Source organism: Centroberyx gerrardi, chromosome 1, assembly GCF_048128805.1.
Source record: "Centroberyx gerrardi isolate f3 chromosome 1, fCenGer3.hap1.cur.20231027, whole genome shotgun sequence".
Classification (NCBI taxonomy): domain Eukaryota; kingdom Metazoa; phylum Chordata; class Actinopteri; order Beryciformes; family Berycidae; genus Centroberyx; species Centroberyx gerrardi.
The window spans coordinates 8,744,247-8,762,130 of record NC_135997.1 but is presented as its reverse complement, the minus strand read 5'-3'; the positions used below and the strand labels follow the sequence as shown (position 1 = coordinate 8,762,130).

The following is a 17,884-nucleotide window of genomic DNA, read 5'->3' as shown; positions in this document are numbered from 1 at the left end:
AGCATTTTTCACAGCAATATGTCACCGTACCTGTATTCGATTTTGTGTACAGAATCGGGTACTATGTGAAACATTAAATACAGACACAAGAGTAGATTTGGAGTTTTAATTTAAAACTTGCTGACTCACGTAGTCAATGGATCTTTTGTTTTACCATTTTACCATTCAGGCAGTGGAGAAACAGAAGTTCAGATGCTACCACTTTGTGTAGAGCCAGCTTAAAGCTTAATTTATGCTTTTTGCGGAATGTGCAGCATCAATGTTGATATGATGCAGTTGTGGCCTGTGTGACTGCGTGTGTAGGATCATCACAGGGACTATGTGCAGAGTTGTGCACCTCCAAAATCTTGTAACAGTGCAGGCGGTGTCGCAGAGATCACGGTGCAATGATTGGCTGGCCAGCACTATCCAGAAGTGTGTAATTGTTCTGTGGAGGTACGTTTAAGAAAGGAGAAGCAAGGTAGAAAAGGGCTCCCAGTTTGTCACCACCATTTTACTATATAGCCTGCAAAAACTAGAGCTATAGGCCGTATATTCAACTATAACTCACAGAAATCTGAAAAAGGTAGACTACAACGTGTGCAAATGGAACTACAAAAGCAATTTGTCGCTATGGTAACAGAACGCACACTCCACTTTGACCCCAAGAACCATGAGTTGCCTGACATCCACGCCCTGAACATCGCAAACCCAAAAACAAAGTATAAATCAGCCCTAACGGGCAGCCAATCAGGAGCCTGTTTGACACAGAACCATTGTTTTGCTTGGATTTGATTGGCTCACGGTCAGAGAGAGATTACGGTGATCAGCAGGGACAAAGTTAGAGGACAGGCAAAGACCAACGAACGTGTGCATTTCTATATATACCGCAAGCATTCAGATGTTATCGTTTCAGAACGTTACTGGCCAGTGTGGTGGGTGACCAAAGACAAATTTTACCGGTATTCAGCGCTTGGTTACACTCTTCTGCCATGCTCTACATCTTTGATCTTAGTTTTAGCTTCACCTGACTCTGCAGATTCTGTGCACGCTGCAGACACATAACCAGCCCAGTCAGAAATCTCCTGTAACGCTCCCTGGCCGTCTTCTTGGTGACCCTCAGGCCAGCGCCCAGCCGAGCCTCGCTCTGCGCCTCCTGTGCCACTTGATACGCAGCCCAGCTCACCACCCTCACAGCTGCCCCTGTCACTCTTCTCTCTCTCTCTCTCTCTTCCACACACTCCCACTCTCACTCGCTCACTCACTCACATACACTCAGACACGCCAGCATACTCTCACAGGGCCTAAAAAGAACCTATGGAGGCTCCACTTCATGGTTGATAGGGGCATCCTGGACCATCAGGATGCCCCTATCAACCATGAAGTGGAGCCTCCATAGGTTCGTCTGTCTATACCCACGTTTCTGTAGGTGTGCACAACCACAATACAAGATCAATAACCCACTTAAAAAAAAGTGAAAATGTGAGCTGGAGGTGATCAGAGCAGGACACTGAGGCAGACTGTAGATCTGTGTCAGTAGTTTCAGTGGCGTGAAGTCGATCATGTTCCACACTGCTCATTATCCTATTACACACCACATTACAGACAGAGTTGGCGGGATCAACAACACAGACATATACTGTAGCTTTACCGTCTCCCTTTCTGAGCGCGTCTGTAGGTGAATAAAAAACAAACAGCCTCTAGTCTCGCGCTCTCAATTTACTCATTTTTACAGGTCAGTTGCGGTTCATTTTCTGATGATATTGGTGACTCTCTCAAAGTAATTTTATTACTTTATTTTTATTGCAGCAGACAGACATTTGCTTTCTTTTTCATATCCGCATTTTTCCTCTCATAGGTTATACATACCATATATTGATGTTTTTTTTTACAACTTATTTCATTCTGTACATATTTCAGATTTTGTTTGGTATATTTTTATTTCTTTGTTTCTTCCCCCTACATCAGCACTATTTGCCACTTTGGCAAGTGTTGAAGAAACAGGAATGGTTGTCACCTGCTGATTTTAGGTCTAACAAGGCTACAGTAGAGTTCTCTCTATCCAAGCTTGATTTTGCACATTAACTAGATAACCTGCCGACAGCCTGCTAGAGGTAAATTAAGTAGACGAACAATAAGAGAAACTGCTGCCAAATAGTGTTCTGGTCGGATATTTTCATATCAGACCTGGACAATTCATTTGAAAAGTTGACCACCGAGCATTTGAACCAAGGACGTCTGGCAGCCCCAGCATGTTAGCCAAGCAAAGCTAACGCAAGCTGCAAGTTAATTACTAAAACTGCAAGCAAAAGGGCTTACCTAAATCAGTCATTTAACTAGTGACTTGGTGTGGCGAGATGGAAGTTAACGTGAAACCCAGTCAGAAAGTTTCTGTAGCGCTGTGCAAACAAGCAGGGGCAGTGCAATCTGGGCTCTGATTGGTCAATTGGTCAATCTCGTTAAAATCGTTAAAGTTTCATTCTATTTTAACACTTCCCCTTTAGCCAAAGCAATGAGGTCTGTTAAATATTCACAGAGCTGTTTTAGATGAGATCTGCAAGTGCTGTTCCAGGTTTGCCCAGGTCCCTCTTTTGGGGAACTTGGGTTACCTTTGTTTTGATTTGATCAAGCCTCTGGTAATTTCAAATCAGATTAATTCTTCGTTTAATCCTGGAGGAGCGAATGCAAACTGAATCACAGGTTGCAACCAATGACCTCCACAGTAAAAATGACGCTGACAAAGGTGTCCTGACTGGCTTTTTCCATGTATGTGCAATGTTTTCCCCCTTTAGTAGCCGCTTTAATTGTTCTGAATAAGACTTTAATGTCTCAGTAAGAGGCTATTGATTGAATGCTAATGTTGGCTAATTTCTGTTAAGTCTGTGCTTTCTGGGTCTCTGTGCCCTGGAAAGATGCAGTGTAAAGTGTTTTAACACCTCAGCCGCTGACGAGATGGAGAGAAATGGAGAGAGAGACGGTGGGGGCGTAGGAGAGGACAAGAGTCTGTCGGTAATTTGAATTCTCAAATCCTATGTTCAGCGCCATGTTGCTATGAGACAAGGGCTGCATTGTAATTAAACTGTCTTCTATTGTTACTTAATTGTTAGGATAATTTGCACGTGTTGTTTCCAACTTCTGTTGTACCCCTGTCATGAGTTTTTGTGGGTTTGTGTGCATGTGCGAGGGTAGACTGAAGGTGTGTGTGTGTGTGTGTGTGTGTTTGTTTACAGGCACATAAATGTGTAAGTGTGCATGCAGGGTTAGACATGTCTGTGTTTGCTGTGGTGCAGTAACAAAGACACACAAGCATAATTCAATGGCATAGTCAAGCCCAGTTTAGTTGTGCTGACGTTGTGTCAACTGTAGCATCTATTAGTGAGATTCTACTGGTTAGCGCGGCTGCCTCATGCACTAGTTGTTACTTTACAATTTTAGACTGCAGCAGATGTTTTCTGGCAGCTGATATACTGCATAGCTACAACAGCTGAGTGTGTCCTGTAGCAGATATGGATGGAGCTATTTGACCACTTAGAGGTTAGTGGGTCAGCAATCACCAATGCATAGTGTGTGTGTGTGTGTGTGTGTGTGTGTGTGTGTATATATGTGTGTGGGTGTGTGTGTGTGTGTGTGTGTGTGTGTCTGTGTGTGTCACGGGGAGATAGGAGATAGGAGCTCCATTTTAAGACTAGTATTCTTTGATCCTCAAGGGAATGTGAGACAGTGACACTCACAGCAGCAAATCTAATAGTGTTTAGATTGCTGCCCCCCTTTTAGGATTATGCACAAGTCTCCATTTGCCTTCCAGCATCCTGTTGGATTATTTTATTTTTTTATTGTTATTGTGGAAACTCTGCCTTTCCCTCTGTATCGAGGACAGAGAAGATAAGTCATGTTTGAGCAAGGAGGTTTTTCTAGTAAACAGTCGCAAAGTATTGGAGATTTTATGCTTAGGAGTTAATTGCTTTGGAGTTTAGAGAGAATCTCAAACATTCACATGAATCCAAATCTCTTTCGGAAGTGGACTGTCACAGTCTTACATAAATGACACAAGGTATGAGCGATCTCTCCTCTAAAGTGTTGGAGATGGGCACAGCAGATGAACTAAAAAAAACACCCAGCCTCTTTTATGCTAATCCGAATCAAATGTGTCAGTGTAGGCAAGATGACGGACATGGTGTAAAATTAGTAGTCTTGTATTAGTCAGAGGGAGGCGGTTGGTGTTGGCCTTCCGTCTAGGGCAGAGCACAACAGATATTCACTCTGGTATGAAAGGAGCTACAATAGGGGTTTGTCCTTTGGCAAATCAATAGGACTATTCACCATGCGACTGCAGCTGCTGGAACTCCCTGTCTTGGCTAGACATGACGTTCAAAATCCAAACACCTGGCATCCTGCTGAGGAAGTGCATCTGTGAATTATGCTGGAAGCCTAAATCTTAATTGATTACCATGCGATTTCCAATAAAGCTAAAACGAGCGTGTCACGATGAATTGATTATCCTGTCGTTATCCCTGACAGGTGATCATCAACAGCACCATCACACCCAACATGACCTTCACCAAGACGTCGCAGAAGTTTGGCCAGTGGGCCGACAGCAGGGCCAACACCGTCTTCGGCCTGGGCTTCGCCTCGGAGCAGCAGCTGGCCAAGGTGAGTCCAGAAAATGCTTCAGCAACACATAAGGTCACAAAAGCCTCCATATACTGTAGCTCAAGGGTGGAGGTAACTGATTACATTTACTCCTGTCTCTGTAATTGAGTAGCTTTGTTGTGTACTTTTTCAGTAATTTTACTTTTACTTAAGTACATTTTTGTTAGAGCAAGAGTCAAACTGGCCAGTTGTGGAGCCATTCAAAGTGAGAAGAGTAATCTGGCTTTACTTTGATTTGTGCATTTTAGCTTGTAATTTCCAAATTTTCCAATTAAAAGAATCTAGTTTGAACTGTGTCCTCTTTTCTAAAAAGCAACTCAGTATCTTTTACTCTGAGTACATTTTCAATGAGCTACTTTTTTACTTTTACTTATGTAGATTTTCACACCAGTACTTTTACTTCAACTTAATATCAGTAAAGTAACAGTACTTCTACTCGAGTAGGATGTTTAAGTACTCTTTCCACCACTGCTGTAGCTGAGAGAAGGACTTTTTGATATTTATTTCTGTTTTTGTCTTAGGACTCATGAGACCAAACGCACACACTCGTTCTCTATTAATTTGCACATCACCGGGGGTATAGAAAGCATTAGGAAAAGTTATAAGGGTAGATAGAATATGTGCCCCCATATCTCTCAGCTCATCATATCCTCCAGCTTTCTAGTCTACCATGAGCTCCCACCAATTTAAAGGCGAGGTGCCCTGCTTATTGCATTTCAGCTTGTATTGCAACTAATCACAACTCTTTCACATCTCTCATATATTTTCAGTTTGCCGAGAAGTTCCAGGAGGTGAAAGAAGCAGCCAAGCTAGCGAGGGACAAATCTCAAGAGAAAGTGGAGACATCGAGTAATCACTCCCAGGTAAATTATATCTTGCGACTGTCTGAAATTCTGATTCAGTACAACGCCTCTGCTGTCTCAATGCTTTCTCTGCAGTTACGGTGGAAATGAGAAGTTAAAACATTTTAATTGAGCTCACTTTCCCTCAAAAACACAAAACGGTATAGGCTCTGTGTCTAGAAATTTAGCATAATCAAATATCCAAATAAGAATAGTTTTAGTGCACTAGCACCAAAGCTGAGACTAAAACACAGAGATGTGGAAAGCCAGAAACCCAACCATGAATTCAGCCACAGTTTGTAAGTCATTGCCTGTGGTGCTGTAACTATGAATTTTAACCTACACAACACAGAGATCACTCATGTAATAATAGTCAGGCATATGATTCATGATGACTGATGAGGTGTAGGAAAGGTCAAAAGTGATCCCAAGCCACTTATCACCTGGGGAGCACCACAGAGGTGGATAAACACGGACAGAAATCAATTAAAAGAAGAAGGAGGGAGCATGTGAGTGAGTGAGTGAGGGTTTAATAAAACAAAGAAAAAAAAGGAAAGAGATAAATGTCACTGTGCTGGAGTCAGAGGTAAGTGGAGGGCTGGAAATGTTTTATCTGAGTGACAATTTGACCGAGAGGGAGATCACAGTGTCACTCCACATTGTTTTGCTCCTGTATTTTGCACAAATGATCCCCGATTGGCAATTCTGTGGTGTAAGAAAATGGCGCTGGAGAGCCGGACTGGAGGTGCGTCCAGCAGCCTCCGCCCGGTCCCCAGCTGCCAAGGCCCGCTCCGCGCTCTCTGCCCGCGCTAACTCCAGATGGCAGGACTCAGACTCGGCTCTGTGAAGCAGAAAGCTGCTGGGCCATATGACATGATGGATACTGGCAACACTCCCTCTTCACCCCTCCACTGTCATAGCTGATGTGTTGTGGGTGTTACAGTGCTTCACATGGAGGAGCCCAGGGCCCTTTTTTCACAATGGGAGTGCTATTTGTGAGACGCATTTACACATTTCAACCCATCAGACATTTAGAAAGCTGCGAGAAAGCTGTGACTGTGCTCAAAAAGTCTCCCTCCGTCCCCTACCAGGAGTCTGGCCGCGAGACCCCGTCTACCAACCAGGCGTCCAGCATCAATGGGACAGATGATGAGAAAATCTCCCACGGGGGTCCGGATGCCGCCCTGCTGAAGAGCGAGAACGACCGCCTCAAGAGTGCCGTGGAACAGAGGTAAGGCTTCATTTATAAATAATGCACGACTTAATGATTTTAAAAAAAAAGGGCTTTAATATTATACTACATATTTATTTAGCTCCTTTCATTCCGGGGCTGTTGCATTGCTTCCAGAGTTTTCTGAAAGAACAAATCATTTCTAACTAAAACCCTCTCTAGGCAGCATTGGTATTACCAGGTGAGGTCAGTAATTAGCCCAATTTTGCCCATGCGCATAGTAATTTCAGTCCACCATCCAGATGGTAAAATATTGAACTTGGTAATCCAGGAATCTGTCTGTGCAAATGTGCCACACAACGTCACCAACAGTACAGCAAAACTGGCAAAACTCTCTGTAACCAGATGCAGCAGCTCCTAAACTCTCTTCCACTGTCTTGTCTATTTTTCTAATTGTCTCGGCACCAAACTGTGCTTAAATGAGTTATCTCTTCCTTTTATTGCTCATTTTATATTCTATTTGTGTGCTTATACTCTATGTGCCTTTTTCCCTGCTGAATCCTATCACTTTTGCTGCTGCAATAAGCTAATTTCCCCACGGGGATCCTTAATCATCTAATCTAATCTAAGGAGTGATGCTGCTGTACCCCGCCATTTGGTTATATGGCTCTTGGAATCCAGATGCGCAAAACGGTAATTGCGTGAAACACCAGATGTCGATCCAGATGGGATTAAAATGACCCCAGAACGTCAGAGTTAGCTCAAAATATCAAAATACAGTAGGCAATTTGAGCTGGGATTTTTACCGGGGTAGCTGGAGAAAATCACTGGCGTATTTGATCCTGACAAGATAAAATTTGCGTGGTCCTGAGGTAAAAATGACCGATCACCAGACCTCCCCTGGTAATACCAACGGCGTCCCGGAGAGGGCTTGAGACTTTATTCACACAAGGATAAGAGAACCAAATAGACATCTGTGTCAATGAGTATGTGTTGCTCTAGAAGAGTGAATCTGGGCCGTGGAAATGAAATCAAAGTAATTACATTTGTTTCATAAAACTTCAATGCACTGACTTCTCCAAGTAGTGGTTGTGCAATGCAATTTGGGCCAAGTCCACCATAGTTGATTGTGTTTGTTGGCCCTTTTGCGTGCCTTTACAAGGGTTTAGGATTTTGTTTTTGTGGAAGTGTGCCGCAGCAGCAGCAAGGCTGAGGACTGCTGCTGTAGAATGTCACGGTGCAAGTCTGTCTACATTTGACAGAGAGGAGCACACTTCAATCCAGCCATGCATACAGAAGGGAACAGCGATGCATACTAAATATACATCACAACCTCTCCAACCTTATCCACACACTCAAGTGGGAAAGGATACCTGAACCATATAGGCAGATTGCATTATCTTATCAGGGCTGCAGCACATTAGACCTTTGAGTCTTTTCACAGTCAATTATTTTTCTTTTTCTACTTGAAAAGACTCTTGACAGTTTGATGCGCACCCCAGCTAATTAAATACTTATGATTGGAAGGATTTGGTAGAAGTATGTGTCATGTCAGTGGGCACAGGCCCCAGGCATTTCAACACTAACCTGTCTGAATCTCTTTTCCTCCTTCCCTTAATAACTCTCCGCCTGGATCCCTCTCAATCTGTCCGTTCTGGCAGCAACACCAATGCTAAGAAGTGGGAGACAGAGCTACAGACTTTAAGAGAGAATAATGCTAGGCTGGTGGACGCACTGCAGGAGTCCTCAGCTAATGTAGAAAGCTGGAAGAAACAACTCGGCGCCTGCAAGGAGGAGAGTGACACACTCAGGGAAAAGGTAATACAGTCATGCACTCCTACAGGGAAGTTAAGTAATGTACACAGACCCTTCAAACCTGCAGTAAAGGTAACTTGGAAACAATATTGGCACTGCTATAAAAAGGACACAGAATAAATCTCTATGCTGCTATACATCTTATGTTGTGGCAAAAGAGCAGTTTATGTAAATCTATGCTTTGAAATCTGTATAATGTGATGTGTGAATCCCTAAACAAATTGTGGTAAATCCTGTAATGTCTGTTTCTCTTCTCAGAACAGTAGAGTACATTAGATCAGCTGCTGTATTCCCAGCACTATAAATAGAATCATTTTAGTTTCATAATCAATGTGGGCTGGTGCTGCTACTGGACTGGTGTTGCAACAATACAACTCTTCTTTTTGTAACATGCCACAAGTTATTTTATTACTAGCGTGTCAATTGTCATGATAACACTGCAATTAATATGAATTTGAATTTCCAATGTCTCATTCATCCCTGTTCACAATAAAAACAAAGAGCTGCTTTTTCATCAAGCACTTCTCTCTCTTTTTTCTGTCTATCGGTAGATCGCAGAGCTGGAAGCCCAGTGTAACGAAGCCAATCAGGAGAAGCAGAGAAACGCCCAGCTGACCGTACGCGTGCAGGAGCTGGAGGCTGAGCTACAGGACAAAGAGCAGGTGAGATGTCTGCACACACGGCGCTTCAGATCTTGCAACTATCTATTGCTCTTTGATCGCTTCACCACGCTCTGAGCCCTCGAAAATGCAAATCTAATCCAATTACATCTGTCTTGAGCCAGTGATATCAGGGCCAGGCTGGGAAAACCTCATAGTAGAGGTTTTGTTTCACCTACAGAGTTTACATTTATGATCCACTCTCCCTTCATCCTTTCTCCATCAAAGCAATCACAATTTTCAGATTAGTGCTGCAGGATTCCACCGTTGTCTGTCCCTCCACCCTTTAATCTCCTGAAGTTACAAGTCTAGCTTTCTCTTCCATAATCCTAGATTTCAGTGAGTCTCTTCACTGCACAGTGGCTCTCTTTGCCTCTTTTCCCCACTCAATAGCGCTCCTCTCCCTCCGGAGCTGATTACTCTCCAATAGGAAATGATAGGTATTGTTGTGGGATCTGGGGTTCTGGGCTGGTCTTGTTATTTTCGCTTACCCAGCTAAAACCGGACTTTTATACAGGCCACTGTTGTTGTTCCCTCTCTGAAGTTCCTTTATCTTACTTTGTGTCCCACATATGTTTTAAGTACCTTAGTTTTGGTGCCTCTTGTAATGGAACTGCTCTTTGAAAATAGCCAGACTGTGGAATGCGTATTCGTTTCCTGACTTGTCTATTATCAGAGATGCACGGAAAGGAATTTTGGGCACAAATGCCATTAGCACCGACTGTCTATTACGTCACTCATCCATAATCCAAAATATCTGATTCTCAGCCCAGCAGAGCCTAATGGCCGTGTTAGTTCTAATGAGGATGGGTCCTGCATGGCCACACAGTCATTTGACCTTTTCTCATTACTGGTTAAATGCTGTTTCAGTCTGCAGACAAATATTTTATTAGTACTGACTTCTGGCATTCCCTAAGAATCTCACTGCCTCTCTTTATTTCCGCCGCTTCGCTTTCTGTGGTGACTGTGTCTCCCTTTCATGCCGTTGACGGGGAGTGTGTTCAGCCTTGTGTGAAACAGAGGAAGAAAGCGTTTGACAAAACAAATTCAGCCACCGTGAGAAGAACGTAGAGGATGAATCGTTTTTGAATTTGTTTCCCCATCCTTTGCGAGTTGATATCTGGCCAGGTCATTTTAGATATTTTATCACACAGAAAGTGATAAAGGGACACAGAGGCTGACTAGCGTGTGCTCTCTGTCACTGTTCTGAGGTTTTAGAGCAGCGGCCTACCTCCGCTGACAGATTGTAGAGAAAATTAGACATTTTGGCACTCTGGTGCAATACAAGTTACTTTAATGCAAGCCTTCCACTCTCCCTAAAAGGTGAATGATGGTCTGTCTCTAATGCTGCTAATCACTGTGCTGCAAAACTATATTTATATTCAAGTTACATAAAGACCACAGTGTTTCCTCTGTAATTTGGTGCAGTTGTGGTGCTTGGGGGGTAATTCTAGTTTTATCCCATATCTGTCACTGTTTGGTGTAGTGCTAAAAATGTTTTTTAATCACAATAAAATCATTACTTCTAAAACATTTGGACTACATTTATTTTAGTTGCAGATGATAATATAATCCCACACAGGTCATAGGACCTTCATCAGCCAAGAATGAGTCATTTTTGCTTGATGAAGGATTATATTGCTTTCTCAGTATCTACCTTTTTGTTTTTTGTCCTATGCACCTGTCACTCAAGACTTTTAGCTGTTCAAAAATTATTTTCTTTAGTTTTAGATGATAGTAAGACTAAATTACAGTGTTAATTTTAATTTCACATTCTCTCTAGCAGTGGTGGTAACTTCCTTGCTGTGGTGGCGCACCACTGCTAAATGAATACAGAGGAAACACTGGATCCATTTAAAATCCCCATGAGGAAATGGGTGTCAGTATTCTAGTTTGACACCTGGCAATCTAATAATAATAATAATAACAATATGTTTATTTATATAGCACCATTCCTACATAGAATGCAACTCAAAGTGCTTTATACAAACTAGATTGTTTTGCATAAATTAGATGTATCCACATATCGGAGTATTACTGGAATACATAAAGCGTTCCTGCAGGACAATGACGAGCAGGAAGTAGCTGAAAGAGGCTGTGATTCATTTTGAAAGATTGGAACCAAAGAAACGAGTCCTTCGTTGGTCTCCAGCATTTCCACAGTGCTGTGCATCAGCTTGAATGCTCATGTTTACCAAGGGTCCTACAAAATGAGATCTCATTGTTTGCCATGCATTCACACGGCAGACAGCCCACAGAGGTTCATCTGCCGGAGCCACAGAGCAGAGTGACTCACCCCCTTCTAGAAATGCACACGCCGAACTCGTCCAATTAAAAACGTGACTATGAATTATTAAGCATCCAGTGTGATGCTGACCCCGGCGCTGGCCGGCCGTGAGCTAACGGAGCGAAGCTGCTCTGGGCGACTACAAAGAGTAGACCAATTATTACTTGGCTGGAAGTACTTGAAGCGCTAACAGAAGCTATGAACGTGTAGTGTGCTTGTCTTAAGGCAGTGGAGGGTGAAGATTTATTTTTTATTTTTTTGGAGATATAATAGATTATTTAATTGAGAAGTAAAAGAAGGAAAAAAGGCATCTAAGCATAAAGGGGGAAAACATCATTAAGGTTACATCTTGGAATATTAATTCAAAGCCTGTGATATGTGTTTTTTTTTTGTTTTTTTTTGTTCCTTACCTGCTTTATATCGCTGATATCTTTTTGTGCAGCAATATATGAACTGCAGGTTTTTGATGAACTGACTTGTTTTTCCCAGGAACTAGAGAACCTGAGGAAGCAGGCGGAGATAATCCCCCAGCTCATGGCAGAGTGCGAGAGCATCACCGAGAAACTGCAGGTGAGGTCAAAGCAGCCCGAAAGTTCCCGCGAAATAATTTCCCATCAACCCCCGCACGCGCTCAGCCTTGACCTATGGCCAGAGCATAAGCGCGCGGCGGAGAACGGCACAGACCTCGAGCACACAACACACGAAGACGTCACGGCTGTCACATTGACGTGACACGTGGGCTCTTAAATGCTTTCAGATGGAGGTAGAGCATTAGAGGTGCATTCATCATTCTGCCCATGGGCTTGTGACACAACATTCCTATCACGTGTCTCACACACGCACACACACACATTGTGGTTACTGTACCTATTAATCAAGTTCCATCACAGCACTATAAATAAAGACTAAGTGGATCATTGCCGTATTCTCTTCCTGCACTTACAACATCTCTGTCGCAGCTTATTGGTTCTCCGGCGGCCGCTTTTTGATTTGATCTCGTCATTTTGCTGATGACAAGTACAGCTGAAGATGTTTAAGAGCTCCGCTGAGAGCTCGTAACCAGGGCCGGCTTTAAAGACCCCGGGCTTATAACATTTCATGTCGCAAATCCACGGGCATGTTTATGTGCTCGTGAGGCGAAGTCGGGTGTGAGATTCTGTTGTCGACAGAAACCCTGAAACTATATGGACTCACGCCCATCATCCGCCGTCTACCTGGCAACTAGAGAGCACCTGTTCTTCAAGGTTTTTTTTTGTTCAGCCATACATCAGACTTTCTGTGAAACCTGAAGTGCCAGGCTTGGTGTATGACTGTATGCCCAGTTAGTGCCAAGTCTGACATGAGCTGCATTGATAGTGACGCTCTTCTCCCCCTGTTCTAACTGACTCAGAGCAGGATTTCATCATCCAAGCTGTCATGCATGTGGTGCTATTCAAGCTGGGTGGAGAGGAGGGAGGGGAGGGGAGGAGAGGGTGGAGTATAAAACCAACAGTGGCATGCCTGAAGTTCTTATGCTTTGCAAAGCCTGGTTGCCAGGTTTGTTTCTGCATCAGCCAACTGCATGAATGACAATGACAACAGAACTGGCTCAAGCAGAAACCGATCTGACAAACAGGCTATCCAAACTGAGGAGAAGCACAGAGGCGACAATGGGATGCCTCAAATACCTCCTCTCTATCCATGAGGCCCCAAAGAAAATTAGAGCCAGCATCCATTGAGATGGAAGTTGACTGATAAAAACTGTTGAAAATCACTTCCCTGCTGCGGCCCATCACTGAAATACAGTAACTCGATATTCCACTTCTAAATGCCACCAAATCAAAGTCATTCCCCTAACATTAATGCGTTTCTGCGGCATTTTGTAAAATCTACTTATTCCACCTCTGTGCTTGCGGTGCTGGCTCCCTTCTATTTAAAGAAGACACCCCACGTGGAGATCAGGTTTCAGGAGTCAGCTGGAGAATACGGTCATGCAGACACAACGCCCGTTTAGAGCTCCTATTTTAAACCCCTCCCTTCACTGGTATCTTTGGCATTAATGTGTCACTAGTGTCGCCTGCTAGTCTGGAGGGCTTATTTTACCCCCACTCCCCACCCCCATACACTATAATAAACATGGAAAAGTTGCCTAAATCTAAGACCTTGATTGTTTGTCCTGATAGTAACTGAAAAACAAACTCAATTAGCGGCATGACAGGCTAAATTGCCAAGAGTCATTATCCTTTAACCTGTCCTAGACTGAAGGAATTGCTTCTTTTCAGTGGGATCTCTTACTGTGCAGCGTGTTTTGATTTAACACTGAATGTTTTTGGCAAATGTTCCCTAAAATTAAATGCAATCGTATCCTTTTTTTTAAATATTTCCTTATTTTTCATCACTGCTCACTTTAGGACTCTATCTTAAGAGGCTGGTTGAACTGAAGAAAACTGCTAAGAGAACAGTTCTCAGTATATTCAGCTTATCTTTTTTTCTCACTTTACAAATAGCTGTAATTCAAGGAGGCTCTTTCCTTGGCTCAGATATGCACCGCAGTGCTGCACCCATGGCTTCCACTGTAGCTCTGCTTAAACGAGGACATACAGCATACAGTCAAATGGACTAACTTCCAATTTAGGGGATGATTTTGATTCCCTTGTAAATCCACCATCTGATTTCTTTTTTGCAATGAAACTGTGTTTGGTGATGTTTGATCATTTGTTTTCATTTTTTCCACAGGCTGCAGAGACAAAGAACAAGGACTTGGAAGGGAGGATAGAGGGTCTTCAAGTGGACATCGACGATAATCAGCAAAAGCAGGGCAACATGAAGGGAGAACTGAAGAAGTTCATGGATATTTTGGACGGAAAGATAGACGAGCTGCACGAGTTCAGGCAGGGGCTGTCCAAGTTAGGCGTGGATAACTGAGAGAGCGGCACCGAGAGCTGAAAGGGTCAGAGGTCAGATATGAGGGATTTAACTACTGTATGTCTTCAGGGCAGTACTATGTGGCACCCACTCCCCCAAGGTGACGTCCACTCAGAAACAATCAGCTTTGGCTACTAACAAACACTACCATGTGAGTAAGAGAGGTTTTTTTTGGGAGGGAGGGAGAGAGAGACTGGCAGATGTACCAAAAAGAAGGCCAGAATGCTCCACCAAATGGCTCCATTTTGTGCGCTGGCATTCTAATACTAAATCCAGAGTCACACTTAAAGGTTACCTATCCGTTTCTGTGGGGGGAAACGGCGTTAAAGCTGGTGGTGGGTTCTTAGATTCTATCCATCTGTCTTTTTCTGAAGGCCGCAGCAGTTCCACACTGGCAGTCTGAGCTTAAGAGTGGGAAGAAGGGGCTTAAAAGGGCTAAAGTGAAGAACACACACAGAAAATGCTGTTCAGCACCACTAAAGTAATAATTGGTGTTAATCCTTCTGGCCACCTCAGAGAATTAGAGATGAAATCTTTTTAAAGACTGTCCTTGCTATTGCCTCTTGTCTATCTCAGGTGTGTTTGAAGACAGTTTGTACTCATTAGATTATATGCACATATATGACAAACGGCCGTGACACAAAGTGCCTCCAGGTGGGCCTATTCCCACCTGGCAAGGAGAACTGGCCAAGTGATGACCATCACCATAATAATAACTTGGTTATTTTCTGTGGAAAACCTGATTAAAAATGATAGTGTTAAAGAAAAACACACATCCTCACTAAGGAAACAAGATGAAAGGAGACTGCAGGCAGGCGAGCCAATCCTGAGGATGTTAATGCTTCCTTGTGGAGTGAGAAACACAAAGGGTAAAACGGGTGTTGGCACAAAAACTACTCCAAGAAGGGATTGGAGCAGGATTTCATCAGCTGTTTGCAATACACAGTCCTTAAGATTATATTTGCATAAAGAAGGAAAACTCCTTGTCTCAGCCGAGGACTGTTCTTAGTCATCCAAAAATAATAGTAGAAAACCCATTTGCCATGAGTGTAGTGTTCAAAGGATTTTGCATGTGCGATAGTATTTTTGTCCATTTGTAGAACAAAGAAGTATGTCTTCAAAGCTGTTGTTGATGTGCTTCCCACACACTAGTTTTTGTTATGGTGGTGGTTATTTTGGGTGAGGGGACTTGGTGCTGCTAGATGGGTGAATAATGTGAAAGTGTACTTCATTGATACCATAAGATGGCATGGGCCTTCAATACAACCCTGTGAGATTCTTGATTTTTGTTTTACATATTTATTTATTTTGGTGCCTATCTGCAACTAGTATTTCTAGAACGTACCCAGTACATGAACAATACCTTAACCTAATGTCTCCACAAACGCACTGTACAATATATGTATACCAAATTGTCTGGCTTCAGAGTTTTTATAATGGAGGAATTTGATTGCAGGATGGTGTCATGAATCCTTTTTCTTTTTTTTTTTTTGTTCTGTTTTTTAAGATGGGAAATCCACCTTTTTAGAATACAGCAATATGCTGTTTTGAAATATAGTACTTTAATTGAAATCAAAGGCACATCATGTAGTGGAATATTTATGGGGAAACACTATGATGTTCTATATTTTCCATCACCGTTTTGATCTCATTATAAGGTGGAGTCGTCTATGAAGGGACTTTTGCTTATTGTTCTCTCTCTGTTTAACCCTCCTGTCATCTGAACCTGGATAACAGAACGTATGATCCTTCCTGTCAAACAAATGCCTCTTATCCACTTTTGTGACTCCTGTTCAATATTGTACTATAGAACTGACAATTGTTAAAATTTAGTTTAATTACAATGCCGGGCCAGTGTCCTCCTTTCAGTTCAAATGCCTTTTAAGATGTAACTAAGGAATATGACTCACTGGTTACTATGCGGCGCTGGGCCACATTTCAGCAACAGTTCTGCAGCGAGGACGAGGGAAGCGTCTCTAATCCGCACTCGGCTACAGATCAGCATTGTGGGTACTGTGTAGAAAATCAAGATACTGTCAAAGGTAGAAGGTAAAGCATGACATTGTCAAGGTCTACTCTGCTTGAGGCATTTTTTTCTCCAAGTTCACAGGTGAGAAGCTGTGAGAGGGAATGAACCTAGAGCTACTGTATAGCACCAGAGCTGCATCCAGTACAGAAGCTCCGCCACCTCACATCTTCCCCCTGATGTTGATTTACATAGCACTAAATATAGCTCTAATCCTAACAGAAAGACAAATAACCAAAACGAATGAGGTGGGATTTGATCACAGTGGCACGTATCAATTTCTCTCAGATCAGGACAAATGAAAGGAAGCAGATGATCTTGTTTTGAGGAACGGAAAACCCTAAACTCCAAAATGTCCTCATCATAATGTGGAAATAGCTGCAGTGGTGGATCAGAGGACATGTTGCCTAGGCAACTTAATCCCACTCACTCCTTTTGTTGTAAATAGCTGTGTGAATTATTGTTTGACTATGAAAAGTGTGTGTCCAGTGCTGCTTCCTAACTAATTTTTAATTACACTAGAGAGTCAATCATCTTTCCCAGCCAAAGAGACTCCCTGGGAGCCTTTTAAAATTTTGTTGCTGACCTTCTGAGATCAGTTGGTTGGGGTTTCATATAGGAATGCACGGGGCTTCTGGGTAAGGGGAAAATGACTCTGTCGGTGTATAAGCATCAATTATCAATCACACTCCAATCAACACGGTGGCAATGTCGCAAAGCAGCATTTCTTTATCCTTTTTTCCTGCCCGTCCCTCTCTCTCTTTAACTCTCTGGGCAAGGCTCATTGTGTGACTGGTGATGAGTGGGCGAGTTGGTGAAACATCATTAAGAGAGTATGCTGCTCTCTGTATATGTGTGTGTGTGTGTGTGTGTGTGTGAGAGAGAGAGAGAAAAAGCGCACCGTGGGCCACTACCACTGAGACTTCCTGTTGCCATAGTAACAGTAGCTGCCGGAATTTCACGTTGACGCTGAATCAGTTGGTTTGCCCAGTACCTGCCATGTGTGTCTTCCCTAGGTGCATGGCCCTTTTTTCACCTGCATCACCTGAATGCTACCAGTACATGCACACACACACACACACACACACACACAGTTGACAGATGCAAAGTGTAGGGGGCCCTGGAAACAAGATGTTGTTTAAGAGCAGTCATTATTACTCTGCTAGTGGCAGCTCTCTAAGTACATAGAGCTGAATAAACCCAATTACAGCTGGCTGGGGATGTCTAAGCCCTCACTGCAGGAGAGATATTTCAGAGCGAGGACTGCTAGATTGGATATTGCAATATGACTCATCATCATGTGGGCTTCGGATCTGCCAAAGCACACTCACTGGGGTTCACCGGCACAGTTTGATAAGGCATCTCTTTAGTAGATGATGTGGCTCATTTAAATAACTGGCTTTCATTATGACCAGGGTAAAGCTAACCTACAGAGATCAGGTTGTAGCACGCACAACTCATAAAGGTTCAAATGTCAAAGAATATATCTCGGACTGGGTGCAAGGCCCAACACATAATGAATTAAAAAGAAATGACCAGCACTCCCAAGAG

At 43.0% G+C, this 17,884-nt stretch overlaps 1 protein-coding gene across 1 annotated transcript in view; it reads left to right on the top strand.

Annotated features, from left to right (window-relative positions):
• Nucleotides 1-15,590, top strand: part of homer2 (homer scaffold protein 2) — a 28,837-nt gene extending 13,247 nt beyond the window's left edge. Inside the window, exons 3-9 of the mRNA XM_078283158.1 lie at nt 4,498-4,629; nt 5,400-5,492; nt 6,563-6,702; nt 8,304-8,460; nt 9,009-9,119; nt 11,893-11,973; nt 14,119-15,590. Of these exons, the coding sequence (XP_078139284.1) occupies nt 4,498-4,629; nt 5,400-5,492; nt 6,563-6,702; nt 8,304-8,460; nt 9,009-9,119; nt 11,893-11,973; nt 14,119-14,307 (903 nt within the window). The 3' untranslated portion in view covers nt 14,308-15,590. The remainder of the gene's footprint in view (nt 1-4,497; nt 4,630-5,399; nt 5,493-6,562; nt 6,703-8,303; nt 8,461-9,008; nt 9,120-11,892; nt 11,974-14,118) is intronic.
• The last annotated feature ends 2,294 nt before the right edge of the window (nt 15,591-17,884 follow it).